Here is a 21710-nt window from a genome sequence, read left to right as displayed (position 1 = left end):
TTCAAAGTTCACCTTTCTTTTGCATGTGTTATTTATTACCAAATTTATTACCTTATTTATTACCAAATAATATTCTGTTATATGAATATACCACCTTTTACTTATTCATTCATCATTTGATGGACACTGGGTTTTTATACTTTTTGGGTATTATGGATAATGCTGCTATGAATATTCTTTTTTTTTTTTTTTTTAAGATTTTATTTACTTATTTGACAGAGATCACAAATAGGCCGAGAGGCAGGCAGAGAGAGGGAGAGGGAGGCAGACTCCCACTGAGCAGAGAGCCCAATGCAGGGCTTGATCCCAGGACCCTGGGATCATGACCTGAGCCAAAGGCAGAGGCTTTAACCCACTGAGCCACCCAGGCGCCCCTGCTATGAATATTCTTGTACAAGTTTTTGTGTAGACATAAGTTTTCATTTCGTTTTGGTATATACATAGGGATATAATTGCTGGGTCATGTAGTAATTCTGTGTTTAACCTTTTGGTGAATAGTCAGACTGTTTTCCAAAGCAGCTGCAGTATTTTACATTTCTGTCAGGAGTGCATGAGGTTCTAATTTCTCCACATTTTTGCAACACTTGTCTTTTGGATTATAGCCATCATAGTGGGTATTAAGTGGTATCTCATTGTGATTTTGATTTGCATTTCCCTAATGACCAATGATGTTGAACATCTTTTCTGAAGATTTTTATTTATTTATTTGACAGAGAGATCACAAGTAGGCAGAGATTCAGGCAGAGAGAGAAGGGGAAGCAGGCTCTCTGCCGAGCAGAGAGCCCGACTCAGGGCTCCATCTGAGGACCCTGAGATCATGACCTGAGTCTAAGGCAGAGGCTTAACCCACTGAGCCTCCCAGGCACCCCGTACATCTTTTCATGTGCTTATTGTCCATTTGTATATTTTCTTGGGGGAAATGTCTATTCAAATCCTTGCTGATTTTTGAAAGTAGATTACTTGTCTTCTTATTGAGTTATAAGAGTTCTTTATTTTAATGATTTTTCTTTTTATTTTTTTTTTAAGATTTTATTTATTTATTTGACAGAGTTCACAAGTAGGCAGAGAGGCAGGCAGAGAGAGGAGGAAGCAGACTCCCTGCTGAGCAGAGAGCCGTTTGTGGGGCTTGATTCCAGGACTCTGGGATCATGACCTGAGCTGAAGGCAGAGGCTTTAACCCACTGAGCCACCCAGGTGCCCTAAGTTTCTTTTTTTTTATAGCCTTTTTTTTTTTTTTTAAAGATTCCATTTATTTATTTGACAGACAGTGATCCCAAGTAGGCAGAGAAGCAGGCAGAGAGAGAGGAAGGGAAGCAGACTCCCCGCTGAGCAGAGAGCCTGATGTGGGGCTCTATCCCAGGACCCGGGGCTTGTGACCTGAGCTGAAGGCAGGGGATTTAACCCACTGAGCCACCCAGGCGCCCCTAGTGACAAGTTTCTTAACAGAAATATGCCTTGCAGATACTTTCTGCCATTCTCTGGGTTTTTACTTTCTTAATGGTGTCTTCTAATACACAAAAGCTTATAATTTTGATGTTCAACTTATTTTCGTCACTTGTCTTTCAGTATCTCATTTAAAGAGCGTTTCCTTTTTTCCTCCCTGAAGTTCTTTTTTTTTTTTTTTTTTTTTTTTAAATTCCAGCTAACATATAACCTAATCTTAGTTTTAGGAGTAGAATTTAGTGTTTTATCATTTATGTATAATTCTCAGTGCTCATCACAAGTGCCCTCTTTAATACCCATCACCCATTTAGCTCATCCTTCACCCTCCCATCTAGCAATCCTTTTTGTTCTCTATAGGTAAAAGTCTGTTTTATAGTTTGCCTCCTAGGAGCATTTACTGATGACCTTAAATCTTGTATAATTGCCTATGTTTTCTTCTAAAAGCTTTGTAGCTTTAGCTCTTATGTATAAGTCTTTGATCCATTTTTGTTGTGAGATCCTAAGTTATAATATATATAAATTATAATTTATGTAAGTTACAGCATTTTCATGTTGTTGCATTATTGTCATGAACTGTGAGATATGGTCCTCCCAACTCCCAACATCTGATTGGGTGAAATAAGGCACCAGACTTACAGGTTAGTCTGAGGAGATAACCTTTTAAAAGGAAATTAAAGGTAATTAGGAATAAAAGTATAAACTTTTAATGGACAGTTAATTGGATGCTTAATCCACTTAAGTGGATTTCACCTGATAGATTTTGGCTTTGTAATGGAGTGGCTCTTAGATTTGAAGTTTGGCCTTGTTTTTGACACCATGGCTGAGCTCGACCATCTGGTGCTCCTAAAGGCTGAGGGTAAACAATTACTTATTGTAACATTGTTTTTCAGTTTGTGGAGACACATGATTTGAAAAAGGTCACTAGTAAGTATTTTGTTTTGCTTGTTTTTATTGAGGTAAAATGTTCATATGCAAATTGTATAGATCTTTAAGTGTACAATTTGAATTTTGACAAAAGTATATACCTGTGTAACCACTACCCCAGTCAAGATAAAAACCATTTCTGTTACTCCCAAGTTCTTACATGTCCCTTGGTTCCTTCAGCAGTAACCACTGTTCCAATTTCTATAGTCAGACATTAGTTCTGTCTGCTTTGAACTTTATATAAATGGAACCATATAGTGATTTTTGGCTTCTTTCACTCAGCATAATGTTTTTGAGATTGTTCTATGTTACTGTATCAGTAGTTCATTTTTATTGTTGTGTAGTATTCCACTGTAGGATATGCTAGAATTATTCCATTCACAAGTTGATGGCCATGTGGACTGTTTCCAGATTTTGTGGACATAGATGTTCATTACTTTTGGATAAACCTAGAAGTGGAATTACTGGGTCAGAGGATAGACCCTAATAGGTTTTGGTATTTTTATTTTGTACAGTTTAAAATATTTAGGTTATAATAATCTTGATGCCCAGAAGAAATAACCATTGGTAGAGTAAAATAAACTTAAAAAAATTGCATCATAATATTTTGTTCTTAAGGGTATTTTCAAATGTACCTTGTTCAGCTGTATTTTAATGGAAGTAGGATGTGGTTTGTGGGCAGACAGGCTACTTTTAGATTGGCTTTATAAACATGTATCAGTAGGAATGAACAACTTCTTTATTTAATAATAGCAAAAAACTGGATTTTAATTTCTTTCTTTCTTAATGCAGCCTTGGCATTAGTGCAGTATTTGCATATAAAAACTATTTTCAGGTGTTTTATAAGAACTTTTCTGTCTGTTCGTGGTATGGTAAATCTTGGGTTCACCAGGCCTACCTCTCCAGAGGTTAATTAATAGTGGTTCCTTTTCCCTGATGTCTTTCCTTCATTAGTTACCCTCTTAAAAAAAGATAAGTATGCATTTATGTTTTAAATTTCTAAAGCTAGAGAGTCAGTATAATGTGTATCTTAAGGACAAGGTCAGAGAGAGCTAAGCATGATTATAGCCATTTTGAATAATTTTGCCCTGCATTCTTAGGTATTTCTACTATATATGGTTGGGGAAAGCATTCTTAGGTATTTCTACTATATATGGTTGGGGAAAGCAGAATCATAGTATGTTACAGATTGAGAACCTGCCATGGATGCTTTGGTGTTAAACACTTTTTGTAAAATTTCACTTTAGGTGGTATTAAAAATTTTCAGAAGGACATGTGAGTTAATTTAGTACTGACAAGTTTGTGGGTCAGCTCAGCATTGCTGAGCTCCACTACTGTCACCTGTCTATTGGGACTACTAGGTTGATGGTGTTTTCATAATGGCAGACGCACAGGATGCAAGTAGAATCACCATTTCAGCCCTTATAGTGGTCAAAACAAATCTCATGGTTGAGCCCAATGTCAAGAGTGAGGAAATACATTCTGCCTAAAACAAGATAAACTGCAAAGTCATATGAGGAATGGCATAGATAAAGGGAATAGTGAAGAATTAGGGCCAATGATACAATGTTACATATAGAATATAAAAACATGCATAAGTTGGGGTGCCTGCTTGGCTTAGTGGGTTAAAGCCTCTGCCTTCGGCTCCGGTCATGATCCCAGGGTCCTGGGATCAAGCCCTGCATCGGGCTTTCTGCTCAGCAGGGAACTTGCTTCCCTTCCTCTCTCTCTGCCTGCCTCTCTGTCTACTTGTGATCTCTGTCTGTCAAATAAATAAAAATAAAATCTTAAAAAAAGTTGTTTAAAAAACATGCCTAAGTAGAGGCTTTAAATATAGTAAAAAATAAATAAAGTCTTTAAATATAAAGCGCCTAACCAGCTAAACAGATGTAAGCAAGTGGTCAAACTTCTTTCCTATACATATACATAAAATGAACTGCTGCATAACTGTTACCTGTATTCAATAGTTGCACCTAGAGTTTTTTATATATATCATAAAAGATTTAGACTTTTTTGAGAATTATATACCATTTACAATTAAAAAGGTATGAACTAAATTAGTTTTTGGTATTTTTTAAGCTTTCTGCATGTTTAGTCTGACACTTTTAAGTTAGTTTTTGATCCGAGTTGTCTAAGAACTGTTTTTCCACACATCATCTATGCCGTCAAGAGTTTTGATGATTCACCATTTCTTGAGAGTGCTCAGTTACTTCTGGAATTTTTTTCCAGGCCATTGATGACTCATTCTGCAAGTTTTGATGCTAGTGCTTCCTTGATCTTACCAGAAGATATCAATGGAAGTTTTTTAGGTAGTAACCAGAATTCGGTCCTTCTTCAGGTGGTTTTTTAAATGTTAAAGGGGTGCACTTGTCCAGCGATACTACTAGGGTAAGAGGCCACTGTACTCTCCAGGGGTCTTGCTCAGTGTTTATAGAATACATAGAGAAATGACATACTTGGTGAGTTATATAAAGCTTCAGAATGTCTATTCTAGATGAATTTCAGCCAAGCTCAGCTATATTTCTTTTGCTCAATCCTTGGGGCATCTTTCTGCTTTAAGGGAAGTTTTCTGAGACTCCAGGGAATCTCTTTCCCTTGAGGGATTTTATGTCAAATTGTACGTAACGATGGCCATGGCAGTGACAGCTGTGTCATTGATCTAATGGAAAATTTAAGATATAGTGTGATTTTAGAGATGTCTGGCTTCTTTCAGTTGGCATGTCTGAGATTGATTTGTCCATGTTGGGATTTTTCAGCTAAAGAGGACATTACCCTCTGTGGGATCATGGGGGTGTTTAAATAGCGGTTTAAGTTAAAGATTAGATCAAGGCCTTATAGGGCTTGCAAGGTATTTTGGACTTAATTGAACTTTATTCTGAGGGGAAATCGTTGTAGGATTTTTAAGCAGGGGGGAGGACTTAAAATCAGATTTTTTTTTTTTTAAACTTTTAAGCACGTAGACTTGTTAACGAACTGATCAAAGTCTGGATTATCAATAGTGGAACAAAATGACATTGTGTCCTTGCCATTGTGTTTTATTAGGAAGAGGCATAGTTACATCACCAGTGTAAGATTGTTGCCAAAAGTTTATCTGGAATCTAATCATAAGGCAACAGATAGATCCTGGTTGAGGCATATTCTACAAAAAGCTGATTTGAATTTTTAAAAAAATGTCCATGTCCTAAAAGACTGTAAAAAAGTGAATTGAATAGATAGTTCTAGATTAAAGGAGACAATGACATGACAGTGTGAGTATAGAGTCTGTGGTTTTTGATAGGGTTCTGGAATTAAAAACAAAACAAAAAAGCCAGGGGCACCTGGGTGGCTCAGTTGGTTGAGTAGCAGACTTTGATTTGGGCTCAGGTCATGATCTCAAGGTCCTAGGATTAGGCTCCAACCTCAGTGGATGGGGATGTCTGCTTCCGGATTTTCTCTCTCTGTGTGCCCCTTCCCACACTCTCTTGTGTGCTCTCGCTCTACAGTCTGAAAAATGAAACAAAACAAAACCATAAAGGACATTAGTCGTGACATTTAAGGAAATTCGTGTGTAGATACCATTAGTGTTAAATTTATTGGGTGTGATTGTGTATAGTAGTAATATAAGGGAATGTCCCTGTTGGTAGGAAGTAAGTACATGCTGCGAAATTTTTTTGGAAGAGAGGTATCTATAATTTATTTTCCAGTAATTCAGAGGAAGAAGTATATATAGATAGAAATAATGCAACATTATACTGAACGTTACTACTGTTGAATTTAGGTGGACAGGGGGGTTTATTGTGGCATAGCTTTTTTAAAAAGTTTATTTAAATCTAAAATTTTTTGAGTTTATTTTATTTTATTTTATTATTATTATTATTATTGTTTTGTAATCTCTACAACTAGGGTGGGGCTTGAACTCACAACCCCAAGATCAGGAGTTATATGCTCTTCTGACTGAGCCAGCCAGGCACCCTATACCATATTTTCAACCTTTCTGTAGGTTTCTGTAGGTTTAAAATTTCTCAAAAATAAAAAAGGCGGGTAAAATACAAGCATATGATAAGGTCAAGAGCTGGAGAGTCTAACTCTTTGACTTAGTCCTTTAATTGAAGGCTCAAACTTCATTCAGCATTGTATGTAAGATGATAGTTTCTTAAGAAAAACCTTCAGTGGAGGGTATTATGCTAAGTAAAATAAGTCAATCAGAGCAAGACAATTATATGATCTCACTGATGCCAGGAATTTGAGAAACAAGATAGAGGGTCATAGGGAAAGGGAGGGAAAAATGAAACAAGATGAAACCAGAGAGGGAGAGAAACCATAAAAAAGACTCTTAATCTCAGGAAACAAACTGAGGGTTGCTGGAGGGAAAGGGGGTGGGAGGGAATGGGGTGGCTGGGTGATGGACATTGGTGAGGGTATGTGCTGTGGTGAGTGCTGTGAGTTGTGTAAGACTAATGATTTGCAGACCTGTACCTCTGAAGCAAATAATACATTATATGTTAATTTAAAAAAAAAAAAAAAACCTCCAGTGAAGTTTGTTGACATTTCTAAAGTACCTAAGGTGTTAGATAATTCTGTGAAGAAAATGTAATTTTTCCTGAGTTATACGTGTGGTGAGATTATATAAGTAAATATGCTACTTCTAGTCGCCTTCTGGAAATGAAAGGATTATTCTGGGTAGTTGAGTATTTCAAATGACTAAAATGTCTCTGTGTGTGTGGTGGTGGTGGTGGTGGGGAGGGGGTCTTAAAATCTCTTTTAATCCTAAAACTTATTTTGGCAACTGAAGTTTACTAAAGTGTCTTTTTGAAGAGCAAATACCTGAATAAGTTTAGTACTGATGAAATTCAACTTCCAAAATCATTTATATAGTGTAATGCTACTTTTCTCAGACATCTGCTGAATGTTATTTCATTAATGTAAGCAAACTTTCTAAATTATTAAAGCTTACTTCTTTTGAGTACCAAAATATTAAAAATTAAGATAACTTTGAAGGTAGTCTTCCAATATAGTGAATATTTACCCACTTTAATTTTATAGTGTTAATTGTTTTGGGGTTTGAAAGGCCTACATTTACCTTTTACTTCTGCCATTGTGTCCTTAGGCAAGGGATACAGTGAATCTCATTTTCTTCATCTGTAAAATAGAAATACATATCATTATGAATAAGATAATATGTAAAGCACATGAAATACTAGGTGTGAAGTAAATGTTAGTTCCTTTTTGTTTTATTTTAAAAATTTATTATAAAATAAAACATGGATACAGAAAAGTACACACAACAAATGTATAGTTGAGTGAATTATGAGTCGTGTGTGCTTTTTATCCAAAATATTGTAAGGTTTGTTTTCTTTAAAGCCCAGTAATTTGTTAAGGATATATGTTGGTACAGGGAAGATTAGCATGGTCCCTGTGCAAGGATGACCTGCAAATTTGTGAAGAAATCCATATTTTTCTGTTTGCAGCTGTGTGGATGATGCTAGAGAGTGTTACGCTAAGCAAAATAAGTCAGAGAAGACAAAGATATATGATTTCACTCTTATGTGGAATTTAAGAAACAAACGAGTAAAAGGGGAAAAAAGAAAGGCAAACCAAGAAACAGACTCTTAGACTCTTGAGATTGGTCATTCTGGGTTCATAGTCTAATTTTGATTCATAATTTTTTATGCCTCATATAATTTTCTTAATATCTTTTAGTTCATTTAGAAATTATGCTTTCCAGTTTTGATCTGTTTCCCTTTTTGGCTTGCTCTTGTAGAGATGTTTTTATTCCTTATTCTCTCTTTTTTATTTTGAGTAACTTTGTATGGGATTTGACTTCTAAAATTTGTTTCTCTTGTATGTGAATATAATTTTCCTGAGTTTTTAGAAGGAATTTCAATTCAGATAACTTTTATGGCTTTATAGAGCCCCCTCTTCCGTTAAAATTAAGGCAGCTTGTTTTCTGAGGATTCCTTGCTCTGATTCTTCCCCCTATTTTAGTTAATTACTTAAGTAATTAATTTAAAATATTTTATTTATTTATTTGATTGAGAGCTAACCAGGGAGAGCGGGAACACAAGCAGCGGGAGTAGGAGAGGGAGAAGCAGGCCTCTCATTGATCAGGGAGCCCCATGCAGGCCTCAATCCCAGGACCCTGGGATCATGACCTGAGCTGAAGGCAGATGCTTAGTGACTGGGCCACCCAAGCGCCCCTCTTCCAGCTATTTTAGTTTGACCCTTCTATTTCCTTCTTCCTTGCCCTTGTCCTGCTTAATTTTGATTCTGCTCCCAGCATTTGGTCTTCATTTGTGAGCCTTGTTCTAGAGGGGAAACTGGCCCATTAGTTGAGGAGGTTCATGGGGATTAAACTTCCATCCCTTTAAGCCTTACCTTGGGTCTCCTACTACCCATTGTACTATTGGGTATGCACACCTTCTCCCAGTGCGACTGCTGTAGTCGAATGGGCCCCTGTGCTTTCTTTTCTTTTCTTTTTTAAAAATAAAGATTTATTTATTTGAGAGAGTGTGCATGTGTAGGGAGAGGGGCAGAGCGAGAAAATCTTTGAGCAGACTCCCCACTTGAGTCTGTATCCCAAATTGGGACTTAATCCTAGGGCCCTGAGATCATGACCTGAGCTGAAAACAAAAGTCAAGGGCTTAACTGACTGAGCCACCTGCCGCCCCTGACCCCTGTGCTTTCTACTGAGTCCCTGTTAGACCATCTTGGAATTCTTTTCTCAGAGTTAATTTAGTGAAACTGGGTGGTTTCCCAGCCAAATGCTGTCACACTGCAGTTTGTGACAATGGTAGTTTATTCCTACCAGATTGTATTTGGGGAGATAAATCGTCATTTAGTTTTTGGTTTTGCTGTCTAGTTGTTCAGTGATACCTGGAAATTCAGGAAGATCCAAAAATGATTCCATCTCCATTTTAGGATAATCTGTCAGATTCTTTTGCTTTATTTGTTAAATTAGGGTTTGTTTTCTTAATATTGTTTATTGATGTCTTAAAAGATAAGTTTATGAACATCTTTTACTTTTTAAAATTAAAAAAAAATTATCTATTTATTTAAGATTTTATTTATTTTTTTGTCAGAGAGACAGTGAGGGAACACAAGCAGGGGGAGTGGGAGAGGGAGAAGCAAGCTCTTGGCTGAGCAGGGAGACAGATGCAAGGCTCATCCCAGGACCCTGGGCAGACGCCTAACGACTAAGCCACCCAGGCACCCCCATTATTTACTTTATTATTATGACTTGAGTCAGTTGAGGGGGGTGTGAACCTTTTAGGCTTTTGTGTTTCTTTTTCTTTTAAGGATTTTATTTGTAGGTAACCTCTACAACCTAAGACCAAGAGTTGTATACCCTACAGATTGAGCCAGCCAATTACCCCTGTGTTTACTTTTTAAATGTATACATAGATAATAGATTTTTCTGCTGTATAGTGGTGAATTTTGTTTATCTCTACTATTGAAGTGACTAACAACTTATTTTCTCATTATGGTCCTTTTTCTAATCTGTTAAGGTTTGGAAGTCTATCAAACTTTTTAACTTTGAAGTAGGAGTAAATGGAGTTCAGGTTTTGAAGGAAAGAAACTTTTGCTTACGTTATAGGTGACCCTTTTGCTTTTTCTCCCTGAGTTGTTGAAGTTTGTGCCATATAGGCAAGTTGATGGCTGAGGTAGAAAGAATGTGCCAGGGATTTAGTATTTCCTCAATGACCTCTGATGTCATATGATTGAACATTTTCAAAAACTGGTGAGAAAACAGTATGTTTTTCTTTAAAAATTCAATTAGGTAAAAATAAGTTGATTCAAAGAAATACAGATGACAGTCTTCACTATATAATAGTAGAATGACCATAACAATGATTGTGCAAGCTGAAACCAGGAGAAGTGATTTCTTTCTTTCTTTTTAGAGAGAAAGAGAGAGCATGTGCATCCGCGCACGTGCGTTTGCACACATGCAGAAGAGTTGGGGGAGGGGCAGAGGGAGAATCTTCAAGCAGAACCTTGCTGAGTGTGCAGCCTGATGCAGGCTTGATCTCCTGACCTATGAGATCATGACGTGGAGTCATGATCTGACACTAGGAGTCCGACATGTAACTGACTGAGCTACCCAGGCACCCTGAAAATCTTAAGCAGGCTCCTGGCCCAGCACAGAGCATGTTGCAAGATTCAGTCTCACCACCTTGACATCATGATATCATGAGGTGAAATCAAGATTTGGATGCTTAGAGGCACCTGGGTGGCTCAGTCGGTTGAACATCTGCCTTTGGCTCAGATCTGGGATCAAGTTCCACATTGGGCTGCCTGCTCCACGGGGAGCCTGCTTCTCCCTCTCCCTCTGCCTGCTGCTCCCCCTGCTTTTGTGCACTCTGTCTCTCAAATAAATAAATAAAATCTTTAAAAAAAGTCTCTGATGACTAACTGACTGAGCCACCCAGATGCTCACCATGCAAAGCAATTTTAATCAGTGGAAGGATTACGATGTTTGGGACCTTTCAAATATTTCATTAAAACATTAAATCTTCTTGTTAATTATACAAGTATAGAGAAATAAAATACAGTGTTTAGTATAAGTTAAAACACAGTGAGAATTGTTTACTTTGTGAAATATGAATCAAGAGTATTTTGAACAGTGCTTTCCTTTGCATCTTTTCTATGCCTTGTTGGCTTTTGACTTTTTATCCTTTACGATTGAAATGTCATGAAATATGTCCAAGAGTTTTTTTTTTTTTTAAGGTTTTATTTATTTACTTTTGATAGAGAGAGAGCACGAGTAGGGTCAGTGGCAGAGGGAGAAGCAGGCTCCCAACCGTGGGAACTGTTCCCAGGACCCTGAGATCATGAAACAGACACTTAACCAACTGAGTCACCCAGGCACCCTTCCAAGAGTTTCTTTAATGTGAAGGATTTTCCTGGAGTTACTTTCTCTGGGACATTGTCATCCTTTTCATCACGGTTGCTTTGCTCATTGATAATTGATAAATTAACCAAGTTCCTCTGGCTGCACATTTAGAGGCACTCAAACCACAGCAGTGTCAGTACTACCATGGCCAGCAATTTCTTCTGTAACTTCATTCACAGTGGATTCATATTTCACTTCCAGTGTTGAAGTTTTCATTTCTTTGCTGTACTTTCATTTTTGTTGGTCTTCCCCCGCCTTTGGATTATCCATAGGTGTAAAATGTCATGTGGATTTATCACTGGGCAACAAGTAGGTAATATAACTGTTCTCTTGCTATTTGTTTTATAGTATCCAATTGCAATAAACTCTAAAAGAAAGGACACATTAATCATTGACCATCATATTTGTTATTTATGTGATGATTTATGGATTGAAGAGCTGGATTGAATATGGATTGAATAGCGAAATTTGTACTTAGTGTAATTACAGCTAATATATGGTAACTGAAATTTGAGCCTTGTTGCAGACTGATGTTAGTTAACTAACCTTGATATAAACTGTGATAACTGAAATTTATTCATGTCAGAATCATGCAAAGTGAGAACTCTGCCTACAATGTAAAAAACAAAAACAAACAGGTTGTACTAATTTGGCAAAAACTTTGACAGTGATAAAGGGACTGAAATCTGCGAAATTTACATACTAACAAAGTGGTCCTTCAAAAACACTCTTTAAAAATTTTTATTTTTAAGTCTCTATAGCCAACATGGGGCTCAAACAACAACTATGAGATCAAGAGTCATGTGCTTCATTGACCAAGCCAACCAGGCTCCCCAAAACTTTCCTTTCTTTTCTTTGTTTCCTCTGCTCCCCACTTCTCCTGCCTTCTTTTCCCCCACTAGACATGGAGCTCCTTGTAGGACTTGAACTTCCTATCCCGAGATCAAGACCTGAGCTGAGATTAAGGGTTGGACACTTAACTGACTGAGCAATCCGGGCACTCCAACACTTTCTATTCTTTATAAAAAAGTAGATTAAGGAATTTTAGATAAATTCTTTAAAGAGTAGTATGTGCGTTTGTGTGTTGACTAAGGACAGAGGTCTGAAAGGAAAAAGTTTTAGCATTTCTTGCACTCTGATTTATTTAATGAACTTCTTTCTGTGATCTGATTTTTCTATACTGTTCAGTATTCATATGATTAAAATCTTCATTTTTGTGATCAGAGTAGTTCTTTCTGGCCTGTGGTTTTGTTCCTCTCACAAATCGTCCTCTATAAGATAGCTGTGATTGTTGCTTTTTTCATTACTGTAGCAGAAATGTCAGTGATGTGAGGTCTGCATTTATTTTTTCTTATAAATGGAAAAGGAAGAGACATGGATACAGATACATAATTTCAGATTTAATAATACATAATTTCAGATTTCAGATATGTGTCTGAAAGACAGGTTTATGCTTTTTTATGTGCAAATTTTATAGCTGAAGGGGGGGAAACCCCAAAAATGTTTATTGTAAACATTTAAAACATACTGAAGAGTATGAGAAGGAAAAATTGTAGGTTTACCTGTAACTCATTGCTTAGACACAACCGCTGTTAATATTTTTGTGTGTGTCTGTTTGTATGTTTCTTCTTCATGTATGTATATACATTGTTGATGAAATATTTTCAAATGGGATTAGATTATATGCTTCCTGCAAGTGTTTTTTCAGAGTACATACATGTTTTTAAAGTTTTGTCTTATGTAAAATGTACAAAAACAGAGTAGAAGCTAGCTGAAATAAGAAGACTGTGTATCTATCATCAGCTTTGGTGATTTCAGTGCATAGGCAAATAGTCTTGTTTCATCCACATCCACCTACTCTTAGAATAATTTGAAGCTAGTTCCAGGTAACTATTCCAGCACATATAGTTAAAAATTTTACATTTTGCCAAATTGCTTTCCAGAAAAAGCCTTATTGATGTATAGGTGACAGAGATAAGATTAAAAAATCTTTTTAAAATTCTAATGCTATGGGTTCGATGCATATATAGATATAGATATAGATATATACACATATACAGATATGTGTATATATACACACACACACATATACACACATACATGTATATGTGTGTGTACATGTATCTATATATAGATATAGCCTTTTCTTCTGGTAAAGCAAAAAAATCCTAATGAAGTGAATTTGAGCATGCTTATATTCTGGCAGCAAACTTCAGTTCCTCATCAGTATATCCCTCATAGGAATGCTGTGACTGTTAGATAGGATGACCATATATAATTCATGGTTCAAGCTAGGATGCTTTTGAGATTCAAAGGAGGCCCTGTTAGTAATAATGCCAGTATAGCAGGCATAAACTAGGACTATATTTTGGCATAGCTGGGTTGTATGCCTATCACGTTAGATAATATATCTAAGATGCTTTTATGTATAAAGTGACTATATTACATAGTCAGTAAACGCTGGCTTTCGTTAAAGTGTTTGTGTATGCCCACGAACGGATATGTATAAGTTAATAGTTTTTTGGTTCTGTATGTTTTTGGAGCTGACAGTGACCACTTTTTTTTTAAAAAGGGGCTCTAATTGTTATAACTAAGAGGACATTTTCTTTAATATTTGCAGCTGGAGAATGCTGGAGGAGACCTTAAGGATGGCTGCCACCACTATGAAGGAGCTGTTGTCATTCTGGATGCTGGTGCCCAGTATGGGAAAGTCATAGATCGAAGAGTGAGAGAACTGTTTGTGCAGTCAGAAATCTTTCCCTTGGAAACCCCAGCATTTGCCATAAAAGAGCAAGGATTCCGGTAGCCCTTTCACTTCTATTTTCTATGAGATTGAGCTTAGATTGTGGAATTTTTTATTAATTTGCTTGAGCACTGAATTTTTTTTTTTTTTTTAAAGGTAAATTTTGAGAGAGAGAGTGCGTTTGAGGTAGGAGTGGGGAGAGTTGTTGGGGTAGAGAGGGAGAGAGAATCTTAAGCCAACTCCATGCTGAGTGTGGAGCCTGACCTGAGGTTTTGTTTCAGGACCATTAGATCACACTACCTGAGCTGAAACCAAGAGTCAGACACTTAAATAACTGTACCACCAGGGTGCCCTGGGCACTGAATTTTTTTAAATGAAAACAGGACATGAAATGGTTTTACAAAAAATTTTCTTCTATAGTTCTGATTAAAACAAAATTAGGGGAAAATTTTTTTAGTTAAAAAGATTGCCTTAGATGGAATTGGGAGGGAGACAAACCATAAGTGACTCTTAATCTCACAAAACAAACTGAGGGGTGCTGGGGGGAGGGGGGTTGGGAGAAGGGGGTGGGATTATGGACATTGGGGAGGGTATGTGCTTTGGTGAGTGCTGTGAAGTGTGTAAACCTGGTGATTCACAGACCTGTACCACTGGGGATAAAAATATATGTTTATAAAAAAATAAAAAATTAAAAAAAAAGATTGCCTTAGTTTTAATTGCATAGTTATAAGAACTTCTCATTTGAATATTTTATATTTTTTGGGATTTTGGGGTCAGACTTGAATTTGGCTATTATGGTCATTCATTCATCCCAGAACATTTGATCAAAGGAATATATACAGTGGCTAGAATACCTAAATGAGAAGAATTCTATGTTCACTGTGTCTCTTTTGCCTCTATCCCAAGAGACTAAGTTTCTTATTTTCTTCTTTTGAAAGATTGTATTTATTTATTTGACAGTGACACAGCAAGAGAAGGAACACAAGCAGAGGGAGAGGGAGAAGCAGGCTCCCCGCTGAGCAGGGTGCCCAGTGATGCAGGGCTCAATCTCAGGACCCTGGGATCATGACCTGAACTGAAGGCAGAGGCTTAAGGACTGAGCCACCCAAGCACCCCCCAGGAGACTAAGTTTCTAAAATTATGAAGGTTTCTCAAGTCTAATATAAGGTCTAATTCAATAACTTACATGCTCAGAACTAGTCAAAATGACAGCCAACTTATATTAGTTTCTTCCTTTAACAGTTTCTGGTTAACGCTATGCATTTTCTCATGGAATAGATGCTCTTTATTTATTAGAGTGTTATCAAAAGCAAACAACTGCAGTTGTAACTTTAATTGGTTCTTAAACATCAATGCTCTATTTCTTCCCAAATATAGTATATTTAATTTTTCTCAAAAACATAATTTTTTTCCATTAGAGAATGGTTAACATTTAAAGACTTCATAGACCTGTTTATTCTGTGATTCTTGTTCTGACTTCTAAAATAGAGTGAATTGGAAAGCAGAAAAGAAATTTAACTGTGTCGTAGTCTTAAGATACAGTTAAAAACAGTCATCTCTTTTAAACTGTAGACTCTTTAGAGTAAGAAGGGACCCTTGAGCTTCTCTAAGGGAAGCTGTCTCATGTTTGCCAGTGAGAACCAGTTTTAGGGAATCAAAAAACTGAGAATTCTGAATGGCTTTGTCATATCTAAGCTCCTTCATTCCTTTCACTAAAAAAAAAAAATAAAAAATCTTCAGCAGACTACGCCATGCTAAATGTTTAAGAATAAGGTAGCCAAAAAGTGCCTGCATGGCTCAGATGGTTAAGCCTCTGCTTTTGGCTCAGGTCATGATCCCAGGGGCCTGGGATTGAGTCCTGAATCGGGTTCCTTGCTCAGCGGGGAACCTGCTTCTCCCTCTCCCTCTGCTGCTTGTGCTCTCTCTCTCTCTGTCAAATAAACAAATAAAATCTTAAAAAAAAGGTAGCCAAATACTTGGTAATAGAATGCTAATTGCTTTTCCTACCACCTGATTATAAACAATTCCTAGGTCCTGCTTGTGTCTTTTTGTGTTCGGCTTGGGTTCTTTCTATGTAGGAGTGTAGGAGCTATAGCCCTGTGGCTTTGCTTACTATACTCCTGCCTGCTAAGATACCTAGTTGATCATCCTTTTCCTAGAATATTAGTATTATGAGAGGAGAGACCTCTTAACCTACTTGTTTTTAGAAGTTTGACCTGCTTCAAATTCCTACCTGGAATGCCTTGTGGCTTTATTGGCTTTGTAATTGAAGTTAGTTTCAAAATAATTGCAGGGTAGAACTAGAAGACTCAGAACGAGTCATTAGCTCTTCTTGAGAGTTATTGAGATAAGAATTTTCATAATTGGCTTAAATACTGCTTGAGTTTCATCCTTCACTAAGCCCATTCCCTTTTCTTTTTAATAGTCTTAAGAACCTTACAGTCCTGAGTTGTTTAGCAGGTTAATGAGGGATGCTGGGCAGTCCCATGGTGGTTATCTTTTATAAAACTTAGTATAATATACTGAAATTCAGAGGTCTTGTTTATTAGGTATGTTTTATGGAATTTAGGTTATGCATTTTTAAAGACCTAAGTTGCATATCTACCCTTAAGGCTAACTACACCCTTTTAGGATTGTTATCTTTAAAGATATTACATTTATCATCTGAGTTAGTCTATCTCCTGCAAAAGAAACTAAAGACAACCAACAAACATGATGAATAGCATAATTCAAGTTAGCAATACAAAGCTCAAAGAGTAGGGCCTTTGAGCTCACTTGAATTGTTATATTTTTTTAAAAATGTCCAATCTTGGTGAATAATTTTTATGAATTTGACTAGTACATCATTCTTCTGGATGTATTATAAGCCTATAGTTTGTGCATGTGTGTGTGCTTTTTAAAAAATTTTATTTATTTATTTGACAGAGAAAGACAGTAAGAGAGAGAACACAAGCAGGGGGAGTAGGAGAGGAAGAAGCAGGCTTTCCGCTAACAGAGAGCCCGATGCTGGGCTTGATTCCAGCACCCTGGGATCATGACCTGAGCCGAAGGCAGCCACTTAACAACTGGGCTACCTAGGCGCCCCTAGATTGTGTGTTTTTATATGGCAAGCAGCTGCTAATTATAAAGTGAGTTGCCTAAATTTGTAAGATTTTGGTTAGATATTAAAATGCATTGTCCTTTAGGAATGTAGATAAATCAGGATTCCTGCAAAACTGAAATCTCAAATGAGTTCGAGGATACTTTAGATTAAGTGATGAGCGTAGGTACGCCTCTATTGTATAAGAGGGCATGTGTGGCAGACTGGTGAGCAGTAGTCAAAGGTTCAGGTCTCTCTCTGTGATTCCTGTTGTTTGTAGCCATGAGTGAAGGTCAAGTGCTCCTATATTTTTTCCCCCCCTTCCTAAAGAAAACCCAGAAATCTGGATTTTTAAATATATTTTTTTAAGATTTTATTTATTTATTTGGCAGACAGAGTAGGCAGAGAGGCAGGCAGAGAGAGAGAGAGGAGGAAGCAGGCTCCCTGCTAAGCAGAGAGCCTGATGCGGGGCTTGATCCCAGGACCCTGGGATCATGACCTGAGCCGAAGGCAGAGGCTTCAACCCACTGAGCCACCCAGGCGTCCCGAAATCTGGATTTTTATGTAAAATCCTTTGAGTGTATGCTGAGGACCAGATTAGATCTGTCAGTGGCCATGTGAAGAGCATAGTAGGCCTCAGTTTGGAGACTTTTCCGTAATAACAGTTCGACTCCGAAGTTAACCCATAGAATGCTCTATAAATTATAATCTTGTGAAGTTAGAATACTGATCTGGGTTCTGAGAGAATGCCATATGGGCAAAATTCATTTATTAGCTCCTTTTCCTGGGTCTCAGGTACAACTGTTGGGAGTGCTGGATAGGTTTTCAACGACAAAGTTAGGTTATTCATCTTCTGTGTCATCCAGGGTCTTCCTGTGACTTGCTCTACTCCTTGCTTCCCGGAAGACCTATGTTTTCTCTGTCTCCGTTTAGAATTCTCATTTCTCCTTCGTTAATGCAGAGGACAAAACAAATTCATGCTAAACCTTTACAGCTAGAACCATTAGTGTTTATGTATTTGAAGTTTGTACTTACTAACAAGTGAATGTTGAATTGATGGACTTTCACACATTGCAGTGAAGCAGAGTACAGGTGATTGAGTTGTGTAGGGGACTAGATCTGCTACAGTATACTGAAAACATAACAGAATCTTTGCATCTGTACTGAGTTTCCTTCAGTGCTTCAAGGGAGAGAGGGCATGGACTTTGGGATAAAAATGAGCAGTTAGAGGATTCTTCACTGACTCTCTTCCTTAAATCCACAGTGCAATTATCATCTCTGGAGGACCTAATTCTGTGTATGCAGAAGATGCTCCCTGGTTTGACCCAGCGATATTCACTATTGGCAAGCCTGTCCTTGGGATTTGCTATGGCATGCAGGTACATCTGTGAATTTGCCTTAAGAGTTGACCCAATTTATTCTGTTTGTGATTCTTATTGTATTAATATTTTCTGTCTTTAGAGTATTTAGGATAATGGATGAGCTAATTTGTGCATGTTGCAATTGTTTACAAATTGTTATAGCAGTATGGCATAACTGACCTGGGTGGAAATCTGTTTTTAGAGAATTAACTATATTTTGCATATAACATAACACAGTCCTTTAAAAAAACTTAGACATTCAAATTTACATGTTACAGAAATAGTGCACAGAGCTCCTCTATATTTTTACTCAACTCCCTTACTGTTGACATTTTTAGAAAGATTTATTTACTTTAGAGACAGCACGCCTGCATGTGTGCATGAGCCAGGAGAGGGGCAGAGGGGATAGTGAGAGAATCTCAAGCTGACTCTGTGTTGAGGGCAGAGTCCCAAGGTTGGGGGTTGGGGGGCTTGATTCCATGACCCCGAGCCCCGAGATATCACCTGAGGCAAAATCAAGAGTTGGATGCTTAACCGACTGAGCCACCCAGGTGCCCTCCTTGCTGTTGACATTTTTAACTATTTGAAGATAAGTTGCACACATGATGTCCTGTCACTTGTTGTATTTCCCAAGAACTAGGGCTCTCTCCCATGTAACCACAGTCCAGATATCAAAATCAGGAAGTTAACATTGATTTAGTTTTGCATCTAATCCACAGGCTGCATTTACATTTCACTGTTTATCTCCTTAGTGTCCCTTGTAGATACTGTGTCCTGTCTAGGATCCTGTGTTATATTTAGTTGTCATGTCTCTTTATTAGACTTCTTTATTTTTATTTTATTTTATTCCTATTTTATTTTCTTCTTTCATGATCTTGACATTAAAAAAAAAAGACAATCCAGTTACTTTATAGTTACTTTATAGATTTTGATTTATTTGATGTTTCCTCTTTGTTAGGTTCAGGTTATGTATTTTTGGCAGGGGGTAGCTCAGAAGTGAGGTTGTGCTCTTCTCAGAGTAGCTCATTAGGAGGCACGTGATGTCAGTGTGTGCCATGACAGGTGATGTTAGTTTTGATTAGTTGGGTAAGATGTTGTCTGCCAGATGTCTCCACTGTATTGTTAATGAGTATGGATACCTTAGAATTGTATCAAAAACAAGAATAAATAGGGACTGAGATCTAGGTATAAAACTATTCTCTAAGTTAGGTGTTTAGAAATCTGTTTTGGCTGCTTTGTTAACTTTTTAGAGGAGTATAGGTTTATTTGACAAGTAGAATGTGATTACTGAGTAAGATGATAGAAAGATAATACTGAGCCAGTAATATGCTAAATTCTTGCTTAGAATGATTTGTTCGGTAAGATCTGTTTCCTAAGGAGGTGGGAATAGAAATAAGTACATTTAAGAAAAGTTATCCCTAGTGATTGTTAAAAGTTATCTCAACTAGAAAATCATTTTGCTTATAATACATCTTACTTAACCATATCATCTGAAAATTGAGCTAGCTGGGATAGTATTCCCTGAATAATATAATTATTGATTGACATGTTATAGTATTTTGCCTTTTCTAGTGTCAGAAGCAAGGTAGTTGTTTTTTTTTTTTTTTTTTAAACTCAGAATTCTCTGCTGTGATATGAATAGCCAAATAAATGTAGTGACTGGATTCATTTGTTTGTGAATGATCTTGATCTCTTTCCTTTTGCCTACCTTTTTGCTTTAGCCTGTACTAAATCAGAAGGGAAGACAAGGTCAGAATACAAGTGGGATATCTAATTGTAAGATCCTAACTGACCAAATGGAATTGGTGTTAATTAAAATACCACCTTTTTAATTTCATCATGATACTCTGGTCCTCCCTAATTGATTATAGAGAATTGTTTATTAACTTTTGATTTCAAATATATGTGACTTAAGATGATGTGTTCTTTTTCCCATTGACTAAGTTGTTTCAAGTCCTCGGATTGAAGATAATCTGAAATTTTAGTAAGCGAGCAAAACAGAGTCTTTTTTTTTTTTTTTTTTAACAATATGGTTGAAATTGCTGAGCTTTAATATGAATATTGTACAGAAGGAGGCTGTTTAAAAGGTAGAAAGTGAGCAGACTGGTATATTTTCTTTTATCTGGCTCTGGAGCATTCAGCGAAGAAAAAAAATAAAGATCAGTGTTTGCTTAGGAATGAATATTTTTATTGTTCTTATACATGATACAAAAGCAGAATATTAGGAATCACTCCTCTATAAAATAGCTTTACCAGATTTCATTTCTTGCTAATTGTTCATTATAGTTTTCCACTTTGATTTAGAGGAAATAGTGATCATATGTGATGTATGAAGTACAAAATCTACAACAATGGATATTTTCTTCTCTAGGCAGCAAGCGTTTTCTAGTAAAAGACTCTTTTTCTCCTGGTAAAGTTCTCTGAAAAGTGAAGTGGTGGGATTATGAATTTGACTTGGATAATAACTTACTTTTGGATATTCTTATATAGTATTCTAATGAATACATTTTTTTGGAAGAGCCTACATCTTGATTGAGTTTAACATTGAAAACTGGTTGGCTTTTTTTTTTCCTTAAATATACCTTCACCCTAGGAGGTAATGTTTTTAGATAATTTATTGATCTCCCATGCCAGAGTAGTCAGTATTAATCATGTAGTACAACTTAAGTTAAATGATGTTTAGTGTACTGAAAGGTATTACAACATTCTGTAAGGAAGAGTCTCACATATCTTTTTTTATGACCCCTTACGGTGAAATATGTCTGGAAAATTATGCTTAATTTAAGTGCTATTGACTGACTGTTTCTCCCTTTTTCCAGTCCCCTATGTAATTTTAAGGCCTCCCTCTTCTGTCATTCAGTAGAGATCTTATGGTAGCCCCAGGTCGGCCGACTCATGTTAAATACGTAAAAGTAAAACCGTTTGCCTTCTGACCTCTGAATTTACATATATTAGGACAATAAAATAGGCCGATCTTGGTCCTTTAGATAATAATTGTCTTTCCATGAAATACTGGTGTAGAGGACACCCTCTAGCTAATATGCTGTTTTTAAAGGCCATTTCTTAGTGACTGTTAGTTGGGTAAGTTTAGCACCAAAGGTTTCATTCTAGTGTTTGCTTTTACTTCCAGTAGCATCCTGAAATTTTAGTATATTTCAGTTTCTTATGTATCATCTTTCCCATTCACTGGACTCTCTTGTGAGAGCCTTTTTAATAGCTTTCTGGTAATTCTTTTCTTTAGAAGAAAAAAGTCTGTCTTGCCCATTGCTCCTTTTATCTCTATATCCCCTC

At 36.8% G+C, this 21710-nt stretch overlaps 1 protein-coding gene and 1 non-coding gene across 4 annotated transcripts in view; both read left to right on the top strand.

The window, feature by feature from the left end:
* GMPS (guanine monophosphate synthase) overlaps positions 1–21710 on the top strand; it is a 70348-nt gene that overhangs the window by 8092 nt on the left and 40546 nt on the right. For all 3 annotated transcript variants that reach the window (XM_059163695.1, XM_059163696.1, XM_059163697.1), the window contains exons 2-3: positions 13857–14038; positions 18323–18437. In XM_059163695.1, coding sequence (XP_059019678.1) covers positions 13857–14038; positions 18323–18437 — 297 coding nt within the window. The remainder of the gene's footprint in view (positions 1–13856; positions 14039–18322; positions 18438–21710) is intronic.
* Positions 7700–7804, top strand: LOC131826219 (U6 spliceosomal RNA). Its single transcript, XR_009351477.1, has one exon. It is a non-coding gene; the product is annotated as a U6 spliceosomal RNA (small nuclear RNA).

The sequence above is a fragment of the Mustela lutreola genome, chromosome 2 (assembly GCF_030435805.1).
Source record: "Mustela lutreola isolate mMusLut2 chromosome 2, mMusLut2.pri, whole genome shotgun sequence".
NCBI lineage: Eukaryota > Metazoa > Chordata > Mammalia > Carnivora > Mustelidae > Mustela > Mustela lutreola.
The sequence above is the reverse complement of the archived record's forward strand: the minus strand, read 5'-3'. Positions and strand labels throughout refer to the sequence as shown.